Source organism: Engystomops pustulosus, chromosome 3, assembly GCF_040894005.1.
Source record: "Engystomops pustulosus chromosome 3, aEngPut4.maternal, whole genome shotgun sequence".
Lineage (NCBI taxonomy): Eukaryota > Metazoa > Chordata > Amphibia > Anura > Leptodactylidae > Engystomops > Engystomops pustulosus.
The window spans coordinates 106,617,661-106,640,196 of NC_092413.1; the positions used below are offsets into that span (position 1 = coordinate 106,617,661).

At 40.3% G+C, this 22,536-nt stretch overlaps 1 protein-coding gene across 1 annotated transcript in view; it reads left to right on the forward strand.

Annotated features, from left to right (window-relative positions):
• The window catches only part of FRK (fyn related Src family tyrosine kinase), an 81,417-nt gene that overhangs the window by 44,362 nt on the left and 14,519 nt on the right, over positions 1 to 22,536 (forward strand). Inside the window, exons 3-5 of the mRNA XM_072141743.1 lie at positions 7,479 to 7,642; positions 15,394 to 15,562; positions 19,059 to 19,217. Coding sequence (XP_071997844.1) covers positions 7,479 to 7,642; positions 15,394 to 15,562; positions 19,059 to 19,217 — 492 coding nt within the window. The remainder of the gene's footprint in view (positions 1 to 7,478; positions 7,643 to 15,393; positions 15,563 to 19,058; positions 19,218 to 22,536) is intronic.

Below are 22,536 nucleotides of genomic sequence, written 5' to 3' on the forward strand. Positions count from 1 at the left end.
CTGAGTTATTGCCTAATAGAAATCCAACCCCTACTGAATTTTGCCACTTCAGCCTTTGCTATGGATATGTGCGCCACTAAGCGCAGAACACAGCGGTCGCAAGTCTCACTACAAATTGCTCAGAATTGGCAAGTACATGCACTGCAGAAACTACAGCCACCAGCAGATCAACCAGAAATCAAATATATAGAACGCTACTGTAGGCTTCAAGAAGCTATTTGTATTCTCCTATGGCTATTTTCTAGCCAAGTATCAAAGGAAGCACACTACTATGCCAGATGAGATGACACTGAGTTATTGCCTAATAGAAATCCAACCCCTACTGAATTTTCCCACTTCAGCCTTTGCTATGGATATGTGCGCCACTAAGCGCAGAACACAGCGGTCGCAAGTCTCACTACAAATTGCTCAGAATTGGCAAGTACATGCACTGCAGAAACTACAGCCACCAGCAGATCAACCAGAAATCAAATATATAGAACGCTACTGTAGGCTTCAAGAAGCTATTTGTATTCTCCTATGGCTATTTTCTAGCCAAGTATCAAAGGAAGCACACTACTATGCCAGATGAGATGACACTGAGTTATTGCCTAATAGAAATCCAACCCCTACTGAATTTTCCCACTTCAGCCTTTGCTATGGATATGTGCGCCACTAAGCGCAGAACACAGCGGTCGCAAGTCTCACTACAAATTGCTCAGAATTGGCAAGTACATGCACTGCAGAAACTACAGCCACCAGCAGATCAACCAGAAATCAAATATATAGAACGCTACTGTAGGCTTCAAGAAGCTATTTGTATTCTCCTATGGCTATTTTCTAGCCAAGTATCAAAGGAAGCACACTACTATGCCAGATGAGATGACACTGAGTTATTGCCTAATAGAAATCCAACCCCTACTGAATTTTCCCACTTCGGTCTTTGCTATGGATATGTGTGCCACTAAGAGCTAAACACAACGGTAGCAAGTCCCCCTGCTAATTCCTCACAAAATGGTAAAAGATGCAAATTAAAATAAAAAAAGTAGAACGTTATTGTAGCCCTAAGAAGGGCTGTTGGGTTCTTTGAGAATCACTCCTGCCTAACAGTAAGCTAATAGAACACCCTAACGCTTTCCCTGACCAGCAGCAGCTCTCTCCCTAGCGGCATCCAGAGACAGAATGATCCGAGCAGCGCGGCCAGCGGCTAGTCTATCCCAGGGTCACCTGATCTGGCCAGCCAACCACTGCTATCGACGTGTAAGGGTACCACGTCATGCTGGGTGGAGTGCAGAGTCTCCTGGCTTGTGATTGGCTCTGTTTCTGGCCGCCAAAAAGCAAAACGGCGGGAGCTGCCATTTTCTCGAGCGGGCAAAGTATTCGTCCGAGCAACGAGCAGTTTCGAGTACCCTAATGCTCGACCGAGCATCAAGCTCGGACGAGCATGTTCGCTCATCTCTAATAATTATGTTCTAAACGGTCAATTACTTAGTAAAACTGAGGCTGAAAAGGACTTGGGGGTATTGGTGGATGGTAAACTTAATTTTAGTGACCAGAGCCAGGCGGCTGCTGCTAAAGCAAATAAAATAATGGGATGTATCAAGAGAGGAATAGATTCTCATGATAAAGACATAGTTCTGCCCTTATACAAATCCCTGGTCAGACCACACATGGAATATTGTGTACAGTTTTGGGCACCAGTGTATAAAAAGGATATAGTAGAGCTGGAACGGGTGCAGAGGAGAGCAACCAGGATTATTAGGGGAATGGGGGAACTAGAATACACTGACAGATTAAAAAATTTGGGATTATTCAGTTTAGAAAAAAGACGACTGAGGGGAGACCTCATTACAATGTACAAATACCTGAACGGACAGTACAAGGATCTCTCCAAAGATCTTTTTATACCTCGGCCTGTGACCAGGACAAGGGGGCATCCTCTACGCCTAGAGGAGAGGCGATTCTACCATCACCATAGACAAAGGTTATTTACTGTAAGAGCAGTGAGACTGTGGAACTCTCTGCCGCATGAGGTTGTTATGGCGGACTCTATGTACATGTTCAAGAGAGGCCTGGATGCCTTTCTGGAGAGAAAAAATATCACGGGTTATGGGGATAAAACATTTAATTCTTGAAGGTTGGACTTGATGGACTTGCGTCTCCTTCCAGCCTCATATACTATGATACTATGATACTATGAACAGACCACAGCTTTTCTAAATAGGGGAAGTACATTCCAATACAGTTGTCAGAAAAAAGGGGGCACTGTACTATCCCCATTTCTTTTCACCCTCTATACATCAGATTTTAGACATAGCACAAAAAACAGACTTTATATACTTCGACCAATTTGTGACTGGGTTTATAGAATACGTTTTTATGTGAAAGAGAAAAATCGTCCAGTTGGGACGTATATACCCAATTGTCACTAAAACTCAACTTTTATTAGTACATGTAAAATTAGAAAGTAAAGAGCTGGATACAGCTTTATCCAATGCAACATGTAGTTTAAAATTAACAGTCAGTGATATATTACAGCTTCCAAGTCGTGTTAGGTAGGGAGATGACCTATGTCAGTGATGGGGAACCTTTTAGAGACCGAATGCCCAGACTACAACCAGAACCCACTAATTTATCATAGAGTGCCAATAAAAGTAGTAATTTATTTATTTATTTATTTGTTCTCCTGTTCTCCCACAACTTTCAATCATACCTGCCTCCTGAGGAAACCATTACAATTGAATGCAGGAGAGCAAATCCAGACTCACTGTAGCTTCTCTCCAGGGTCTTGCAGTACAGGAAGAGTCATGAGGCCAGCAGGAGGACCTTCAAAGATAATCCAGTCTTCTCCACACCTTCTTGCTGTTCCTTCAGTCCCAAGCTGCCAAGAGATTCTAGGTGCCAGGGATCCAAAGTTATGGATCATATAATCCAGGATGTATCTCATACAGGCTTGACTACTGAGGTGCCAACCTCTGAGCCTTCCTTGGAGATTAAAGGGTTAAAATAACACAAAGATTAGTAAATCTTGATTTGTGTGGAACTGTAGTTAGATTCTTTGAGTCCTGTCTGGTGAACTGTGTGCTGAGCTTGAGTGCCCACAGAGAGCACTCTGAGTGCCACCTCTGGCACCCGTGCCATAGGTTCGCCAACATTGACCTATGTCAATTCGGTAGGTGTTTGTTATTTCACATGTATTCTTAATACTATCAGAGTGTCATGACAGCAGTCAGAACCTCCATGAAATTTTCTAGGCTCAATTGGGGGATATGCTCATCTTTGTTTCTTCATTATCAGGGACCAATCTGTTTCACTTTTTAAGGTCAGAGAGCTATTCTGTATGGTCACTGTTGTCATATGACATACTCTATACACGAAAACTAGTTCATATAGTTCAGTTATCGAGTGTTGATGTGCAAGAATGGTTCCCCTATTTTCCGGATTCTATAGAGGGTACACCAGTCCTTCCTAAATCCCCCCCGGGATATTCTTACCTGGATTCAGGGTAGCGTTTCCCCACGGGGTATACCCTCGGCATCTACGGAGAGGAAGTGGTTATACACTTTTCAACATTCAGATTATAATATTATAATATAATTATAATAATCTGAGTGTTGAAACAGTAGAACCACTTACTCTCCTTAGACAATTGGGTATATACATCCCAACTGGACGATTTTTCTCTTTTACGTAAAAAGATTTTAGACATGACTTAAATATCTGCCACCTAAGGATAAAAATTTCCAATGATTCTGTAACTGTTGGCTGCATCTACAATGACAAGGCATATAGGGAAGTTTCCAGCAGCTTTGTGGACCGGAGTGAAAGAAATGACCTGGTTCTTAACCCCTTACCCACATGTAATCACTATATACAGCTCCCTCAGCAACCACTATATACAGCTCCCCCAGCAATCACTGTATACAGCTCCCCTAGCAATCACTGTATACAGATCCTCCAGCAATCACTCTATACAGCTCCCCCCAGCAATCACTGTATACAGCTCCCCCCAGCAATCACTGTATACAGCTCCCCCAGCAATCACTATATACAGTTCCCGACAATCACTATATACAGCCCCCAGTAATCACTATATACAGCTACCCCAGCAATCACTATATACAGCTCCCCCAGCAACCACTATATACAGCCCCCAGTAATCACTAAATACACCTCCCCCAGCAATCACTATATACAGCTCCCCCAGCAATCACTATATACAGCTCCACCAACAATCACTATATACAGCTCCCCTAGCAATCACTATATACAGTCCCTTATAACAACTATAGAGTCCCCTATAATAACTATATACACCCCCTATAATAACTATATACAGTTCGCCTATTAATATATACACCCCCTATAATAACTATATACAGTCCCTCTATAATAACTACATACACCCCCTTTAATAAACATATACAGCCCCCCTATAATAACTATATACACCACCCTATAACTACATACACCCCCCTATAACAACTAAATACACCCCCCTATAACAACTACATACACCCCCCCTATAACAACTATATACAGATTCCTATTATTGCTATACACCCCCCACATAATAAATATATACAACCCCCCCAATAAAAACTATATATACCCCCTATAATAACTATATACACCCCCTATAATAACTATATACAGTTCCCCTATTACTATATACACCCCCCTATAATAACTATATACACCCCCTATAGCAACTATATACAGCCCCCTTTAATAACTTTATACACCCCCCTATAATAACTATATACAGTCTGTCTATAATAACTATATACACCTCCCTATACTAACTGTATACACCTCCCTATAATAGCTACATACACCCCCCTATAACAACTATATACAGATTCCTATTATTGCTATACACCCCCCCCACATAATAAATATATACAACCCCCAATAATAACTATATACACCCCCTATAATAACTATATACACCCCCCTATAATAACTATATACAGTTCCCCAATTAATATATACACCCCCCTATAATAACTATATACACACCCCTGTAATAACTATATACAGTCCCTCTATAATAACTATATACACCCCTATAATAACTATATACACCCCCCTATAACAACTACATACACCCCCCTATAACAACTATATACAGATTCCTATTATTGCTATACACCCACTATACACCCCACATAATAAATATATACAACCCCCCTAATAAAAACTATATACACCCTCTATAATAGATATACACCCCCTATAATAACTATATACACCCCCAATAATAACTATATACAGTCTCCCTATAACTATATACAATCCCCCTATAATAACTATATACAATCTCCCTATAATAACTATATACAACCCCCTATAACAACTATATACACCCCCTATAACAACCATATACAGATTCCTATCATTGCTATACACCCTCCCACATAATAAATATATACAACCCCCCAATAACAGCTATATATACCCCCTATAATAACTATATACAGTCCTAGATAAAATACTTTTATTCACCATCCATCGTTCCCACGATGCACGCTGTCTTTATCCTCCCTCGCGGTGTCAGGGTGGAGATTGGATGTGAATGAAGATGTCGGCGCCCTGCTACAGCCCACGCCGTAAGTCGCGGCGCGGTGACATCATATACCGTCACATATCTTTATTTACATTGGATTGTCTATGGCAGAGCAGGGAAGCCTGGCGCCAAATACATTGTTGGCGATGGCCCTTTTTAAAGGCAAAGTGGTGGGGACCCCGTGATCCGGCTCTGCAGATATGAAAAGGAAAAAGCAAACAGCACACCATATGCCCTATGATGAAGTGTAGTGCGGTTCCAACTTTGCACACGGATGACAGAGAAATAATTTATCGCCCATGACACTAGAACTAAAAACCTACCAACACTTTGCTATATTATTTAAAACATCTTCCCCTTTTAATAGTATGTGCATCCAGAAATATGATGTGTCATGGTCATGTTGTTTGGTGCAAAATAAGCAAGTAAAAAATAGTCAGTTGATATAATCAGGTAGGTAATCAGAAATGTAAAACATAACTGAAAGAAAATACAGAAAACATAAAATAAATAAATGTATCCTTCAGTATAAATACATTAGATCCGTTCTGTTGTTTAAAACTTTTTGGTTTATACGAGGGTCAAGTTATATAACAATACAAAGTAAGATCTTATATTACTTACCTAATACTATCTATGGTGATGTTCCAATGATATTATATATAAAAATATGATTTTATGTTTAATTTTGTGGTCCATTTTATGATATATAAAACAATTGTTAGTGATGTGCAATTTTATGCAATAAACACATGTTGAGTAAAAACAGTAAGAAGTGCATGGTACACATTTTTATCCGGTTCTTTTATATTTACCAAGGGGCACACGGTATTACCAGAGCACATTTACCACTAGGGGTTTGTCCAATAGGTTGTGAGTGTGGTCTAGAGATTCATTATACCATTACAAAATGAGTTTTATTGGTAAGGCATACAAGAAACCTATACAGGCGGTCCCCTACTTAAGAACACTCGACTTACATACAACCCATAGTTACAAACGGACCTCTGGATATTGGTAATTTACTGTACTTTAGCCCTAGGCTACAATAATCAGCTGTAACAGTTATCAGAGGTGTCTGTAATGAAGCTTTAGTGTTAATATTGATTCTTATGACAACCCAACATTTTTAAAATCCAATTGTCACAGAGACCAAAAAAGTTCTGGCTGGGATTACAATGATAAAATATACAGTTTCGACTTACATACAAACTCAACTTAAGAACAAACCTACAGACCCTATCTTGTATGTAACCCGGGGACTGCCTGTATAACAACTCTTGTTTGACAAAAACTTTCCAAAAACATAGGGCAGCAGATACTGTTCCCTTTACCATATAGTACTGATTATGATGAAAAGGATAAAGAAGTACCTGTATAAGTGTTTCATGCTTACCTTGCACCTAATGAAAAGGCCAATACTAAGGACTAACTGAAATAAAGTCCTGCCCTTCCCCCTTTTTTGTAATGTACATCCAAATTTAATATGTGAAGATTAAAAGAAATGTTTTCAATACTATAGCGAAATATAGCAGATAATTAAAGGGAATCTGTAATCAAGAAGGTCATGTTTACATAATGACAGGTTCTCTAGGGTGGCACGGTGGCTGGGTGGCTAGCACTTCAGCCTTGCAGTGCTGGGGTCCTGGGTTAGAATCCCACCCAGGGAGCTGTGTGGTTGCATGGGTTTCCTCCGTGTCCTCCTGTTTCCTCCCACGCTCCAAAAACATACTGTTAGGTTGTTTAGATTGTGAGCCCCATGGGGACAGGGAACAATTTGACATGCTTTGTGCAGTGCTGCGTAATCTGTGTGCTCTATATAAATAAAGAGTTATTATTATTATTCCAATAGCCTCTGGCATGTTCATTTCAAAAATGTCTTTGTGGTGCATGACCATCAAATATTCTTAATTTTTTATTTGTGTTTCAGTTTATGATGGCATCAGTGTGAAACACTACAGAATTCGAACACTTGACAGTGGAGGATTTTATATATCATCAAGAAAAAAACTTCAAAATTTGGATGAACTTGTAAAAAATTATATGAAAGCGGATGATGGACTTTGCTGTAAGCTGGGAAAACCATGCATAAAGGTACAGTATAATAAAAATCATAATACTAATCATTTATGCAACCTAATAGTGTATAAGCAACTAGACATGTGTTTCCAAATTGTTTCTCAATGCAGGTCCATATCAGTTTTCATTCTAATTAAACGTTGCAGCCACAAACATAAACAGATTCTATTAAATTTTATGTATCAATTTTTATTTAACAGAATGTTTCAAGTTAATTACTATAAATTGCTAAGAAAATAATATTTTTGAAAATAAGGAAAAGGTCAAGGTGCATGTATTCTTTGCAACCAACTGTATATGTTGTCAGGATCTAGTGGTGCAGGGTGGTTGGCAATGACACAGAGTCCAATGGTAACAGTTCAAATGTTGAGTTTTATTCACTCCAACAGAAATATGCAGATGCAGCACATAAGACATAAAATAAACACCTGCCCGTCTGAGATCTAACTAAACATAAATGGGTTACCTTACCTATAACAATAATAATCCATGAAATAAGGACTGGCACTGTTGATCTTGGAGTCACACAGTGTTCCTTCAAACGGAACACCACAGGTCGCAGGAAATTTACATCGGCTCTATTAAGATAAGGGATCCGACTGAGGTAACTGGAACCCCATCGGACCCCTCGTTTTCATGATTTTTGGGGGTCTCATTGCTCAGAGCCCTTCTGTGCTGTAGATGCACATGCAGTTACTGTATGCAGTGAGCTTTTCCCCCTCCCACTGTGTACTTAAATTTCCTCTACTACAGTGAGATTATCAGGCAGAGGGAAAGGCTGTGAGTGCAGGGAGCTGGAGAAACACTGTAACAGCCTGTGAAGCTACAGCACTCTGATAACACCCCATGAGCCCTGTAGGCTCATTAACATAATTTTAAAAGTAGATTTTAGAAGGATTGAGGCCATAACATTATAACAAATATAAGACAATGATAACAGTGAAGCTGCCTAGATCTATTAATAATTGTCCCTGGTTTATCATGCTTGATTTTGATGGACGATTCTCTTTAAATTGTGCTGCTGCTGGTGTGTTATTAAGGGATCATGGTAGATTCATGGTAAGGAACATCATTTAAATTCCCGGCCAAATCAACTCCTTAACGCTCCTTGACATATCTGTATGTCATGGAGCTGTTAAGGATTTATGAAGAGGACTCATGGGGTGAGCCTTCATTATACAGACATGGGGTTTGCTGCATATTGCAGAAAACACCCCCTACTAACACTCATAATCACTGCTAGCACCGTTCGTGGGTGTTAACCCTTTGATTGCCAATGGCATTTAAAAGAAGGCAGAACATGGGTGCCACCATCTGTTTTGATCGGGGAGCAGCAATCTGTTGCCATGACATCCTCTGGTCATACAAAGAGCGGAGGTTGTCTCGTTTTAGTCCATCTATTACAATGTGTAATTTACACATTGTAATAGAGGATGTGGAAAATCCCCATATACTGTCATACTGTAATACCCTAGGGGGTCTGAAAAATAGTAAAAAAAGAAAGTAAAAAAACTTTATGTAAAATACCACCCAAAGCTATGTAACAAAAAGTGTCAAAAGGTTGCACAGTCCTCTAATTAAAAGCAATGAAAACGTCAGCTCACCTCGCAAAAATGACACCTTACACAGCTCAGTACATCAAACTATGAAAAAGTTATTAGCGTCAGAAGATGGCGAAGCAAAAAATAATTTTGTTTACAAGGTTAAAATTTTGAAAATGTATTAAAACACCATTATACCTATCAAATTTAGTATTACCATGATTGTACAGAACTAAAGAATAAAGTAGAAGTTATTTGGAGCGCACTTTATAAGTACAGGTAGTCCCCAGGTTATGTACAAGATAGGTTCTAGAGGTTTGTTCTTAAGGTGAATTTGTATGTAAGTCGGAACTGTATATTTTACAATTGTAGCTCCAGCTAATTTTATTTTTTTGTCTCTGTGACAATTGGATTTTAAAAATGTTGGATTGTCATATGAACCAGGATTAACAATAAAGCTTCATTGTAGACACCTTTAACCCCTTAAGGACGCAGCCATTTTACAGCTTAAGGCTCAGCCCGATTTTTTGGATTCTGACTTGCTTCGCTTTATATGGTTATAACTTTTGAACACTGTTACTTATCAAAGCGATTCTGAGATTGTTTTTTCCCCACATGTTGTAAGTTTTGCGTTTATTTACAAAAAAAAAGAAAATATGATAAATTTTTTGAAAAATTTGCCATTTTCGAAATTCTAAATCATTGCGTTTTCAGGCAGATAGATTTACCACCTAAATAAGTTGCTGAATAATATTTCCCATTTGTCTACTTTACATTTTCATAATTTCTGAAATGTCTGGATAATTTATTTTGATGTCACGCGGCTTACAAATAGAATATCGCTTTTCCGGATTTTCAGAATTGACTATTTTGGGGATAAATACAGTTTTGAATGAAATTTTACATATTTAGCATCAAAACCCCCTATATAATCTACCCATTTTCAAATCTGCACCCCTCAAGCTATCAGAAACAGCTTTTACGAAGATTGTTAACCCCTTGAGATCTTTATAGTAATTGAATCAAAATGGAGGTGAAATTTAGAATGGTCATATTGTTCCCTTATACGTTCATTTAGCACTAAAATTTACACATTTCCAAAATATAAAAAGAGAAAACCCACCATACAATTTGTTCTGCAATTTCTCCTGAGTACAAAGACCCCCCACATGTGGCTGTGACTTGTTTTATGGGCGCACAGCGAGGTGCAGAAGGGAAGGAGGGCGCTGCAGCTGCCAGGATTTTAGTTTCCTCATTGGCCTCTTTTGAAGGCTATAAAATTTTCGCTTTTTCGTTATTGGGGCCATGTGACGGCATTTTTTTTGCGGGATGAGATGCTTTTTCCATTGTTACAATTTTGAGGTTGGTATCACCTATTGTTGAAAATTTAGGAACTTTTTTTGAGGGCAGGAGTAGAAAAGCATCAATTCTGTACTGGATTTTTTACTTTTTTTTTTTTTGGTGTTCACCATATAGACTAATAATCATGTTATCTTTATTCTATGGGTTGATACGATTACGGGGATACCAGACATGAATATATTTTCTTACGTTTTACTAAATTTGTCAAACAAAACCCTAATGTGGGGAAAAATCTATCATTTATGTATTGCCGTCTTCCAAGTGGCATAACATTGTTACTTTTTTGGCTATGGAGCTGGTTGATGGCTTGTTTTTTGCGGGACATGTTGTACTTTGCACCAGTATCATGTCTGAGTACATATGGTTTTTTGATCGCATTTTATAGCATTTTTTGTGGGATTGAAAAGGTAAAAATCATAATTTTTGGAGGGTTTATAACAGTTTTTTTTTACGGCGTTTATCGTGGGGGTTCAATAATGATTTACTTTTATTCTACGGGTTGTTACGGACGCGGTGATACTATATATGTGGGGTTTGTGTTATGATTTAGACTTTTTTTTTAGTTATATGTCTCTTTATATGTTTTGGGGGTTTGGGGCATTTTTAGTGATTTATGACTTTATTTTTTTATTGAATAACTTTTTTTTTTACTTTTTCACTTTTATACCATGGGATATGAACAAGCAATCATCTGATTGCTTGTTCGTGATAATATTCTGCAATACTGATGTATTGCAGAATATTATCAGTGTCAGCCTATACACTTGCATAGGCTGGCACTGTGCCAGTAAGATGACGTCACAGACGCCATCTTACCGGCAATTCTTGCAAGTAACTCTGGGGTCCAGATCGGACCCCAGAGTTGCTATAGCAACGATCGGCGCCCCCCGAAAACGGTTCGGGGGGGGCGATCGTGGGGGAAAGACTCCCCAGATGCTTGTTAGATGCCGCGGTCGCGCTGACCGCGGCATTTAACGGATTAAGCACCCGCGATCGGAGAAAACTCCGATCGCGGGTGTTACACTGGGGTGCCGGCTATTAGTTACAGCCGGCACCCTGTGTTTCCCGATGCCGGTTCGGCTCTGATCCAGAGCCGAGCCGGCATAAGCGCCATGGCGGATATATCCGCCACTGAGCGCTAAGTCACTGCGCTCCGTGGCGGATATATCCGCCACGGAGCGTGAAGGGGTTAATAACTGTTCGAACTGTTTTTTGTAGCCTGGGGATAAAGTACAGTAAATTACCAATTACCAGACATCCGTTTGTAACTGTAAGTTGGGTGTTCTTAAGTAGGGGACCACCTGTATTAAAAACGGAGGCCACAAGAAAATGGTGCAAATTTCAGAGATTTCACTGCATTTGGAATTTTTTCCCCTCTTTCCAGTACAAGGCATGGAATAATAAATACCATCACTGCAAAGTGCAATAAGACCTCATACAGCTCTGACAACTGACAGTTTTAATTTGCATGTCATCATTTTTTTACCTTCTGCTCTTCAACTGGTTTCTGTGAAAGCTTTCCCTTTTTGAACAAACTTACGTGATTAACATTTTTTAAAATTGTCTCAAGCTCCATCTTGTGGACATTTGTGAAAAGGTATGTAAAAAAAAATTATACAGCACTACAACCTTGCAATTTGAGTGAGACCGTAGAAGGATTACTACAAGCTCGTGTCCGGGTGTCAAACGGTCTGACAATGAAAATAGCAATAATTACAAGTAGGCTGAGCACTAACTTCTACTGGAAATACACATTTATTAAGATCTGCTAAAATATAGATAGTAAATAATGTGAAAGTGCATATTTACATTGATACATTGTAGCATGAAAATAATCTAGTATGATTATTTCATGCACAAACATAATTAACTCATGCTTCGCATCTGGAGATGAGCTGTGCTCGTGTGTTTCGCTTTACGTATAGCAGTCGTAGTGCACACATTAGTTTGTGAAGTCAGGTGCTCTGGATAGGGTCCCAGTCCCATAAGTAATATAGTATGGAATCCAGTCACACTGAGCTTGACTTTGCGGAAGTGAAAATTTATTAAGCAAACAAATATAGATGTGACTTTTATGTCAATCGCTGACCTCCATGAGACACAGTTTGCTGTACAATGGTCTATATAGGACTATATAATCAGCGATCCAGTTCACTGCAGAGCGGTTTCCCAAGTATTTCCTCACAGCACCTATTGCCTGCATAGCAGCAACTATGTAGTCCATTGTACAGCAAACTGTGTCTGATGAAGCTCAGTGATTGACTGAAAGTCACATCTATATTTGGTTGCTTAATAAATTTTCACTTCTGCAAAGTCCAACTCGGTGTGAATGGATTCCATACTGTGTTTCACTTTAATCGCCCGTAGTAAATCCACTATTCAGATGTTTGGATCAATTAGAAGCGATGCAAAGATACCGAGCTGCGATGTATTTGGTAATATTCAGATACAATACTGCAGTATGTTGATAGTTTTGAGTTTCTTAGAAATAGCAATACTTTCTAGGTTTGGTTCAGACTGTAACCCTTCTCCTTTGTATCCAATGGGCTATCAATGTTATCTCATTTTCAGCCACATAAGATATATAGATGCTATAGATGCTAAACGTGTTTCTGAGCCATTCTCTGCTCCTTCCTCAGTAGAAAAAGCCCACATTGCCCATAATGCCTCTTTGATAGTTAAACATTTGAAGTGGAAAGCCCGGCCTGGATCGTTATCAATATATTTGTGACAAGATAAAAAAAACTACCATATTATAAATATAAGAAAAAAAAAAAAGATTCTGTTCTCGATATTACAAAAAGATGCATAGGGATACATAATTAGCATTTTAATCAAAAAAGGTATGGGGATAAAAAATAATATAAAATTAGGAAACATATAGATCAGATGCATATAGATGCAAAAGATATGAAACTACAAACTCGGTCACCAATATAAATATACATGTCACAGGTGCTCCCGCTGACCCGTGCCCCTCTCTGTGCCCCAGCACCGCTCAGCTCTAACTTACCTGTCCCCGCTCTTGTCTCCGGCCCGCCGGCCATGTGTGTGTCGGCTTCAGAGGATTTAAAGGGCTAGCGTACTGTTAATTGGTGCTGGCCATTTTCCAGAATTCCTTATAATCCAGCTACTCCCAGCACACCCTACCGGATCTCTGTGACTTATGCCCTAGAGAAAGCTTTTTTCCACGCTCTGTGCTGTTATTGTGGTTTCCCATTATGACCCCAGTTCTGTTCCTGACTATGCTCCTCCGCTGCCTGCCTTGACCTATTGCTACATCCCAACTCTGATCCTGTGCTGCCCGTCCTCACCCCCTGTTTGTCCCCGATATCGATTCTGTTTACATCATCATCCGCAGTGGTCCAATGGGTCTACTATCCCTGGAGCCTGACAATACATTTTGTGTTGGATATTAAACCTATTTAAATCAGATAGTAATGAATAGTATATTTCTATATGTAAATAAGGAATATTGTTATATGTGCACTATATTTGTATAAATATACTTTGTGTCATATAAATATGTTCATACTGAAAATAACACATTTATTGTCAGAAATGAAAATAAAATGCAATGCAAGATGGAATATAAATTGTATTATTTGATGTGTATAGTATAAAAAGGCTTTTATGTATATTTCACGTTGTATGTATGTGTTCAGTGGATTTACTTAGAACACATAGTGGGACATTTACTAATGGTCCGCACATCGCATTTTCATCAGGTTTCCCTACTATTTCCGATTTGCGCCGCATTTAACAGGGGTTTTTGGCGCACGCGATCGGATTCGGGGGGTGTGGCCGACTGACTGACCCGACTAATTCGGACTAAGAGCGGGATTTAAAATTCAAATTGTGTTGCAAGACATGCACTTACATACACTGGGAAGAAGAAGTCTGGCGGACCTGAGCGGGGAAGCAGCACATGCAGGATATCGGGCGCACAATCTTAGTGAATCGCGCCAGACTTTATCCTTGTCAGACAGCGCACCTCGGGGATCGCAACAGGACCGGGTAAGTAAATGTGCCCCATAGTGTTATGGTAAGTGAGGACAACATCAATTTGACTCAGCTTCAGGGCAGCTACAGAAAAGGCACATGAGGAACCTTGCCTTAATGAAGTGCAGCTTGTTCCTGTGTTGTACTGACCTCTTGTCATTTAGCACTGAATAAAGAAGTTTTGCACAGCTGGTGAGCGTTGTGCTCAGGGCAGATACGGGAAGATCATAGTCTCCTATCACTTCACTACTGCTTAGAAAGAGTTTTGACAAGTGTCTTTAGAAGAGAAATCGCTATAACTCTGTAAAGGAAAGGATGCAGAAGACAATGGGGTACATTTATAAAGGGCTTTGTGCCAGTTTTCTGACCGACTTTGCACGTTCTTTTACATGCAAACTGCTTGCACAGGTATTTAAGAAGTGTCTGCAGCACAAATTTGTCGCACGCAACTGTTTTCTGGTGCAGCTACTATAGCCTTCACCCGACACAAATTAGGCGGTGCTGAGTCTGAGTATGCGCCTGATTTAACATGCAAAGTCTGTCGCACGACCTATGTTAAATGTGCAACACAAAAAAGTTGTTGAACTCTGTCGGGCCAGTGCAGGGAAGCGTCAGATTCTGGTGCGTGTTCTTAATGAAAGTGTCACACCCAGCATTATACATGGGCAGAGCACTTTTAGTGCAGTTTCCGACATTCTTAGTAAATGTGGCACATGGCAATTTTGTAAGAATCATATCGGAGTTACACTTTAAATCAGCTCAATGAAACAGTAGAACATTTTGGTTTATGGTTTATACAGATACTAAATCTATTTTAATTAATTGATTTTATTTTTTTTTTCTTTGTATAATTTCTACCAGGCCGAAATTCCTCTGCCTCCAGACTTGTGTTATCAAACTGCCGATGTTTGGGAGATTGACCGAAACTCTTTAATGCTTTTGAAGAGGCTGGGACAGGGTCAATTTGGTGAAGTTTGGGAAGGATTGTGGAACAATACCATTGCAGTGGCTATTAAAACATTAAAAAAAGGTATGTGGAGGGCCAGAATAAAAATGCTTGGCATACGTATAAGTATTGATGTGAACTGTTTTATACAATACATGCTACTGGTTTTGTAGTGGAAATCGATAGCAAGTATGGTGCTATAGAGTACCTACTATAAACGGCATTTCTGAATTATACAGTATATACAGCCCAGGTCAGGAGTGTATCTAGCCTTTCAGCTGCCTGAGGCGAACTTCAGAAAGACCCCCCCCCCCCTTACCGCAAGATATACAGTGGGATCCATTGTGAATTCTCTCACCGTTTCATTACAATAGAGAAAATGCAGTGTGAATACAGCCTTATCTGCAGTACAAATTATACTTGGCAGCAGCAGCATTTGATATTCCTTGCTGTGTACTGGAAAAGTGGAAAAAAATTCCATTTGCAGAACAATTGACACAAAAAAACGCAATTGCGACATTTTCTTGTGGGCTGTTTTTACAGCTGTCACTGTGCGCCCCAAATTATATCTCCCCTTTAAGATCAGGGAGATCAGGGAGATTCCAAATATTCTAACATATATGTAGGACCATTTCATACTTATGGAGCTTTTTTGCTGGAAAAGATGATGTTTCCATCAATACCATTTTAGAGATTGTACATCCAAATGATTGCTTTTTATTATTATTTGTGGCAAAATGGTTAGGACAATATATAGATGCAGCAGGGCTGAGTTGGTCAGGCGTGGCGGTGCTGAGTTGGTCAGGCGTAGTAGGGCTGAGTTGGTCCAGTGTAGTAGAGCTGTGTTGGTCAAGTGTAGTAGAGCTGGGTCGGTCAGGTGTAGTAGAGCTGAGTCGGTCAAGTGTAGTAGAGCTGAGTCGATCAGGTGTAGTAGAGCTGAGTCGGTCAGGTGTAATAGAGCTGAGTCGGTCAGGTGTAGTAGAGCTGAGTCGGTCAGGTGTAGTAGAGCTGAGTCGGTCAGGCGTAGTAGGGCTGAGTTGGTCCAGTGTAGTAGAGCTGAGTTGGTCATGTGTAGTAGGGCTGAGTTGGTCCAGTGTAGTAGAGCTGTGTTGGTCAGGTGTAGTAGGGCTGAGTTGGTCCAGTGTAGTAGAGCTGAGTTGGTCAGGTGTAGTAGGGCTGAGTCAGTCCAGTGTAGTAGAGCTGAGTTGGTCAGGTGTAGTAGGGCTGAGTCGGTCCAGTGTAGTAGAGCTGAGTTGGTCAGGTGTAGTAGGGCTGAGTCGGTCAGGCGTAGTGACGCTGAGTTACACACATACAATATATACACAAATAGACAGTATAAACACATATTTATTCACACTTCTACAGTATATACACTCATGCAGCAATGCATATACATATATATATACACCCTTCTAAAAATATAAAAAGTACATACATTTGCTGGCAGTGTGCTGGCAAGGTTGGGCCAGAGATGAGAAAGACTTGGCGGGCAGCTGCGGATGGGCGGGCCTAACGTCCTCGGCTGGAACGGGTGGTGCTCGCCGCGGATGAGAAGTGGCCGGCGGCTATAGGTGGAAAAGCAGAGTGGCCGGCGGCATATGGGGTTAGCGCGCCGACCTGCCGCGAATGAGAAGGAAGGGCAGCAGCCTGGGATGGAGGGGGCGGCGGCTGCAAATGTATAGCAGACCAGGCCGCAGAGGGAATGGGCGCGCATGACAGGAACAGCCGCGGAACGGAGGGGCTGGGCAGCCGCTGATGTGAAGGGCGGGCCCAGCCGAAGATCAAATGGGTGGGCGGCTGCACATGTGAAGGGCCACAGATGACATGGGGAGGCCGGGCTGTGGCGGATGAAGAAGGCAGGTCCGGTGCAGTGCCCGCGGATTAGATGGGCGGGTGCCCATTCAGGCCCCCTGTTGTTACGCCTCTGGGAGCTGGCTAGGAGGGGTATGAGGTGGGGAGGCGGGTGGAGGCTCTCCTCCTGCAGTCACAGGCAGCCAGGACGTGTCGGCACATTGTACAGTGACACGTCCTAGCTGAAAATGCCGCCCTTCACAACCAGCAGGAGGCGTGCCGTCTGAGGCGAGAATCTCAACTCGCCTCATGGTAGGTGCGCCCCTGGCCCAGGTGTTTGCTGCATATTAAACAAACATCTACTGTTAACAACCATGATCAGTGCTGGCACCAATCACATGTGTCAGCATGCTGCTGGTAAAGATGCATATTTGCATGTCAGCTGGAGTCTTTATAAGACTGCAGGAACTGTCATTCCCTGAGATCTGTGTGCCATGACAATTTCTCCATTTATTCCAATACTGTAGTAATGGAAAATAGCTCCCACATGTCTGAATCTCCACTCTTTCACAATTTTGCAACACAATTAGAATAAACAGTGTTCAAATGGTTGTGTAGTTCAAAGAATGGGAGTAATAATGAAAATGTAATTGCTTTCCACAAAAAATTAAAACCTTGCACATCTCTGTACACCAAAGTATGAAAAAGTCCTTAGCTTCAAAATATGGCAAAACGAAGACATTTTTTTGTCCAGAATGTTTTAAATTTTTTTAAACCTAATAAAATCTATGTAAATTTGGCATCCCTGTGATTACCCGACCCAGTGAAAAAGGAAGAGTACACAGTGAAAGTGGAAAAAAGAGCTTGCAGGAAACTGGTGTAAATGCATTTTTTTAACGTCAATTTAACTGCATTTGGAATTTTTTTTTTATCGCTTCCCAGTACACAACATTGCAAATTAAATACCGCCACTAGGAAGTACAATTTATTATGCAGAAAACAATCCTTCATAAAGCTCTGTACACAGAAAACTAAACAAAAGTTATGGTTTGTTTTATAAGGGGAGCATAAAATGGAAATTCAAAAATGGAAAAGGGCTACAGCAGGAAGGGTTTCATTTTATTCGGCCGTGAATGAACCCTTAGCAGGGCTGTTTAGTAGATGCAATCACTCTCCCCTCATTCAAGGACAGTGGGGGAGGGGGAGTATAGAGAACTGAGAAGATAAAGCACACACAGAAGTACCGTAAGTAGGTTTTATCTGTGTATCAAACTGCTGTGCTGATCCTCTACCCATCACCTCAATTACCCGACTGTAGCCTTGTAGAGAGATTTCGGTGGTTTGCAGAGCATGCGTACAAATGATATTCTGTGCTTACTAGATTATTATTTTTTAAACTGAGCAGCTACAGGGGGAGGTGAACTGTGTGCGGGAACATGTGTCCTGCATTGTGTGTCAATTGTGATTGTTTATAGCCTATACTAAAATTTAGTTTCAATATCACATTGCTATTACATGTTAATGATGTGACTATATAGCTACTTCGTTGAATTACGGATATGTCTAAGTTTCCTCTCTGGGCCAACTTCTCAACATCAACTGATGCAGAGATATTTTATGTCCTATACTGAAATCTTTGCTGGGATGGGAGAGAGAATGTACACATTTAGGATGTGTTTACCACTCTTGTTTTAAGGCAGATACATAAACAACAAAATCATTCATTCTGACATGGTTTAAGCCACGGTAAAATAACATATGTTTATTTTTTATTTGTTGTTTTCCTAAGGGTCAATGAACCCAGAAGACTTTTTAAGGGAGGCACAACTTATGAAGAGTCTCAGACATCCAAAGCTTATCCAGTTGTATGCAGTGTGCAGTTTGGAAGAACCAATCTATATTATAACAGAGCTCATGAGACATGGCAGTTTGCTTGTGTATCTACAAAGTAAGTTACAATTGAAAATTAAATTGAATTACATTTTAATCCCATGTTACTGAAAACAGTTTTCACCATTCTGCCAGAGCCAGAAAAGTCTTCAGTTCTAGAGAGTTAAAGAAAACGTGTCACCACATTTTCACATATTCAGTTAGTGACAACTTTATATTACATTCCCTGGCACCAGAGAAGGCTTGTCCTGCTCAGTCAGCCCCTCCCATCTACTTCTCCCCATGTCCAATGACTCTTCTCAGCATGTCATATGACCAAGGTGACATCATCACAAGTCCTTTAGCCTCTTAACATTAGCAAACTGTACAACATGCATATATCCAATCACATGAAATCACAGCAGTCTCTATGGAAATCTATTCCTCCCCATCGTCTATGAAATTCTACTCCTCCCCATCCTCTCTCTCAATGTTCCATACAGCAGAATATGATAGCCCTGAGACCTGTCAATCAGGAACAAGGAGGCAGAACAGTGCCAGTGCAGGGATTCATTGATTCATTCATTTTGATGGATTCACATCAGATGAGTTGCATATAAGTTGGAAATGAACTATTTAGGGATAAGGGCAATGCTTTTTAAACATAGTTTTTAATGAAGTCTTTATTTTAAGGGGGTTAATTTGCATGACAGGTTCTCTTTAACCCCTTTCTGACATTGGATGTAGCTGCACGTCACGGTCGGCAATGATTTGCCGACATGCAACATACTACTACATCTAGCTTCTGGTACCTGCTCTCCGGTACTAGCTTACACTCGTCTCTAACACCTGTGATTGGAGATTCCTTGTTAACCCCTTAAACTTGGCGGTCACGCAGGATCTGTCACGCATTTCCCATTTTTTATGAAAATGTAAGACATTGCACCTAGAATTCTAAGCTCTCTGGTTGCTTTACTATAGTCCCAGACTGCAATGATCAGCTGTAGAGTGTCTGTAATTAAGCTTTTTTTGATAATCTTTGGTCCCACTACAGCACAAAATTTTGAAATGACAATTGTTACTGGGGCAAAAAAAATTTTGTCTGGAACTACAAGTATAAAACCTATGGAACCTATCTAGTACGTAACCTGGGGACTGCCTGTACTGTAATTTATTTATTTTTACTTTATAAGAAAAAAAAAATCACCTGTCCAACATACACTACTATATGTAAGGCAATCACTGAATCCTTCCAACATGGTTTCAAGTTAATACACCCCCCCCCCCCAGACTCCTAATATGCAATGGCATGTAAGTACATCTCTCTTGTTCCTCCAGCCCCAATAAATGACATCACTATTGTCCTTTCTCCCACACAGTCCTGTGTTGCCTCACACACCTTTACTCCACCATGAACTGACCCCTCAGAACAGTTATCTGAGGCTCCTATGCCCCTAGATAATGGCTTTGCCCTCTAAGCGTGATAGGCTCCACCCTTTCACTGACAAAAAATTTACTGCAAGCAACCAACCAACTACAGCCAAATGTAGTGATAATCACATGACCTGCCCAGTCAGTTGCAGGACATGTGATGTGGACATGTGACCAGCAGCCATCTTCAGTCCTGTGCCTTCTACACTGGGACAAAGTCACAGGGTTAATTGAAGAGCCATTAGCATTTTCATTTTTCATTGCAGTATATGTTTGATAAGGGGAGATAAATTTTAAATAACAAATAATTACACATTAGATCATATTTTAATGTGCCATTTGAATATTCATTATTCTTATTTCTAAAATATCCCTTTAACAGGGATAGTAGTTTTATCTGTTACCGTATTTTTCAGACTATAAGGCGCACAAAAAATCCTTTGATTTTCTCAAAAAAATAAAAGGTGCGCGTTATAGTCCAGTGCGCCTTATATATGAACCATACTTACAGACAACAGCTGCCTTGAACTGTGCACTGGTCTGCCACCTGCTGGTCATTCATCCTTATAATCAGGTGCGCCTTAAAATCCAGTGCGCCTTATATATGAACCTAGATGTTTTAGCAGGTGTTTATTGATGGTGCGCCTTCTAATCCGGGGTTTATCATTTTCTAGAGGGAGGAAACATATGTTACAAATACAATTTGCATGTAAAAAAAACTCTAATCGCTCTAATCTGCTCAGCTACTCATGTTCTATAACATACTGTTTGCTGATTGCCCTACATCAGTGATGGCGAACCTTTCAGAGACCGAGTGTCCAAACTACAACGAAAATCCACTTATTTACCATGAAGTGCCAACATGGCATTTAAAGCAGTAACTTATTGCTACCAGTTCTTCAACATCATTCAATTGTATTGGCTCTCCTAAGGCCACCAATGCCGTTGAAAGAAGGTGGGCAATTCAGACCATCGCTGTAGCTTCTCTCCAGGAAGAATGGTGGGTCCAGCAGGAGGACCTCCAAAGACATGTGTTACTTTAAAATAGAACTGAGAGCAGCATCCTTTAAGTTGTTTGGGACTGCAGGAAGATATGGTGGATTTGGTCCTGTTTAGTGAAATTGGGGCGATGGCCTGAGTGCCCAAAGAAAGGGCTCCGAGTGCCACCTCTGGCACCCGTGCCATAGGTTCGCCACCACTGCCCTACATGATGTTTTTCATTTATTTATATTTTTAACTCATTTGTTCCCATCTTTATTTCTGACTACAATATATATTTATATATATTCTCACACACAGGCTTAACCATTGTAGCAGTCCTTTAGTGTGTTTTTCTTTTTTTTCCAACTTACATTTTATTGAATAGTTTAAAGTTTCACAAATATAACAGATAGTACAACAGGGTCATTATAGTCATGAAAAGTGTACATTGTATTCACAATAAGTTCTTGTAGAACCTGCATAATAGGTAGCAGAACATATACATCATGTAGACAATGTATTGGTCCAGCAAATAACTTGTCGTTATCAAGGACAAGAATGAACAGGGACCATCAAGAGGTCCATTTTCTGTTAAGCGTCTACTTTCATATTATTATTCTGAAACTTCACATCTAAATATCAGCATTTAGGAATTAAAGAAAAATAAACATAAACATTCCCGGAGGAAGAACAGTGTATACGGAAGAAAAGAAACTACCCATGGATCTCCTATGTGTCTCCATAGTAATGAGGTTTATTTCACTAAGGAAGGCCGTCTTCTATAGCGTCCCAAGAGGCCCAGATCGTACAGAATTGGTCCGTCTTTTCATGTAGAGAGGCGGTCATATATTCCAGTGTTCTCATGTGCCGCACACGCGTACATAAATCTGATAAAGTAGGGGGAGTCGACTTCTTCCAGAATAATGGAACTAGAGTTTTTGCTGCACTCAAGATATGTAGAAATAACCTAGTTCGGGGCTTCCCTA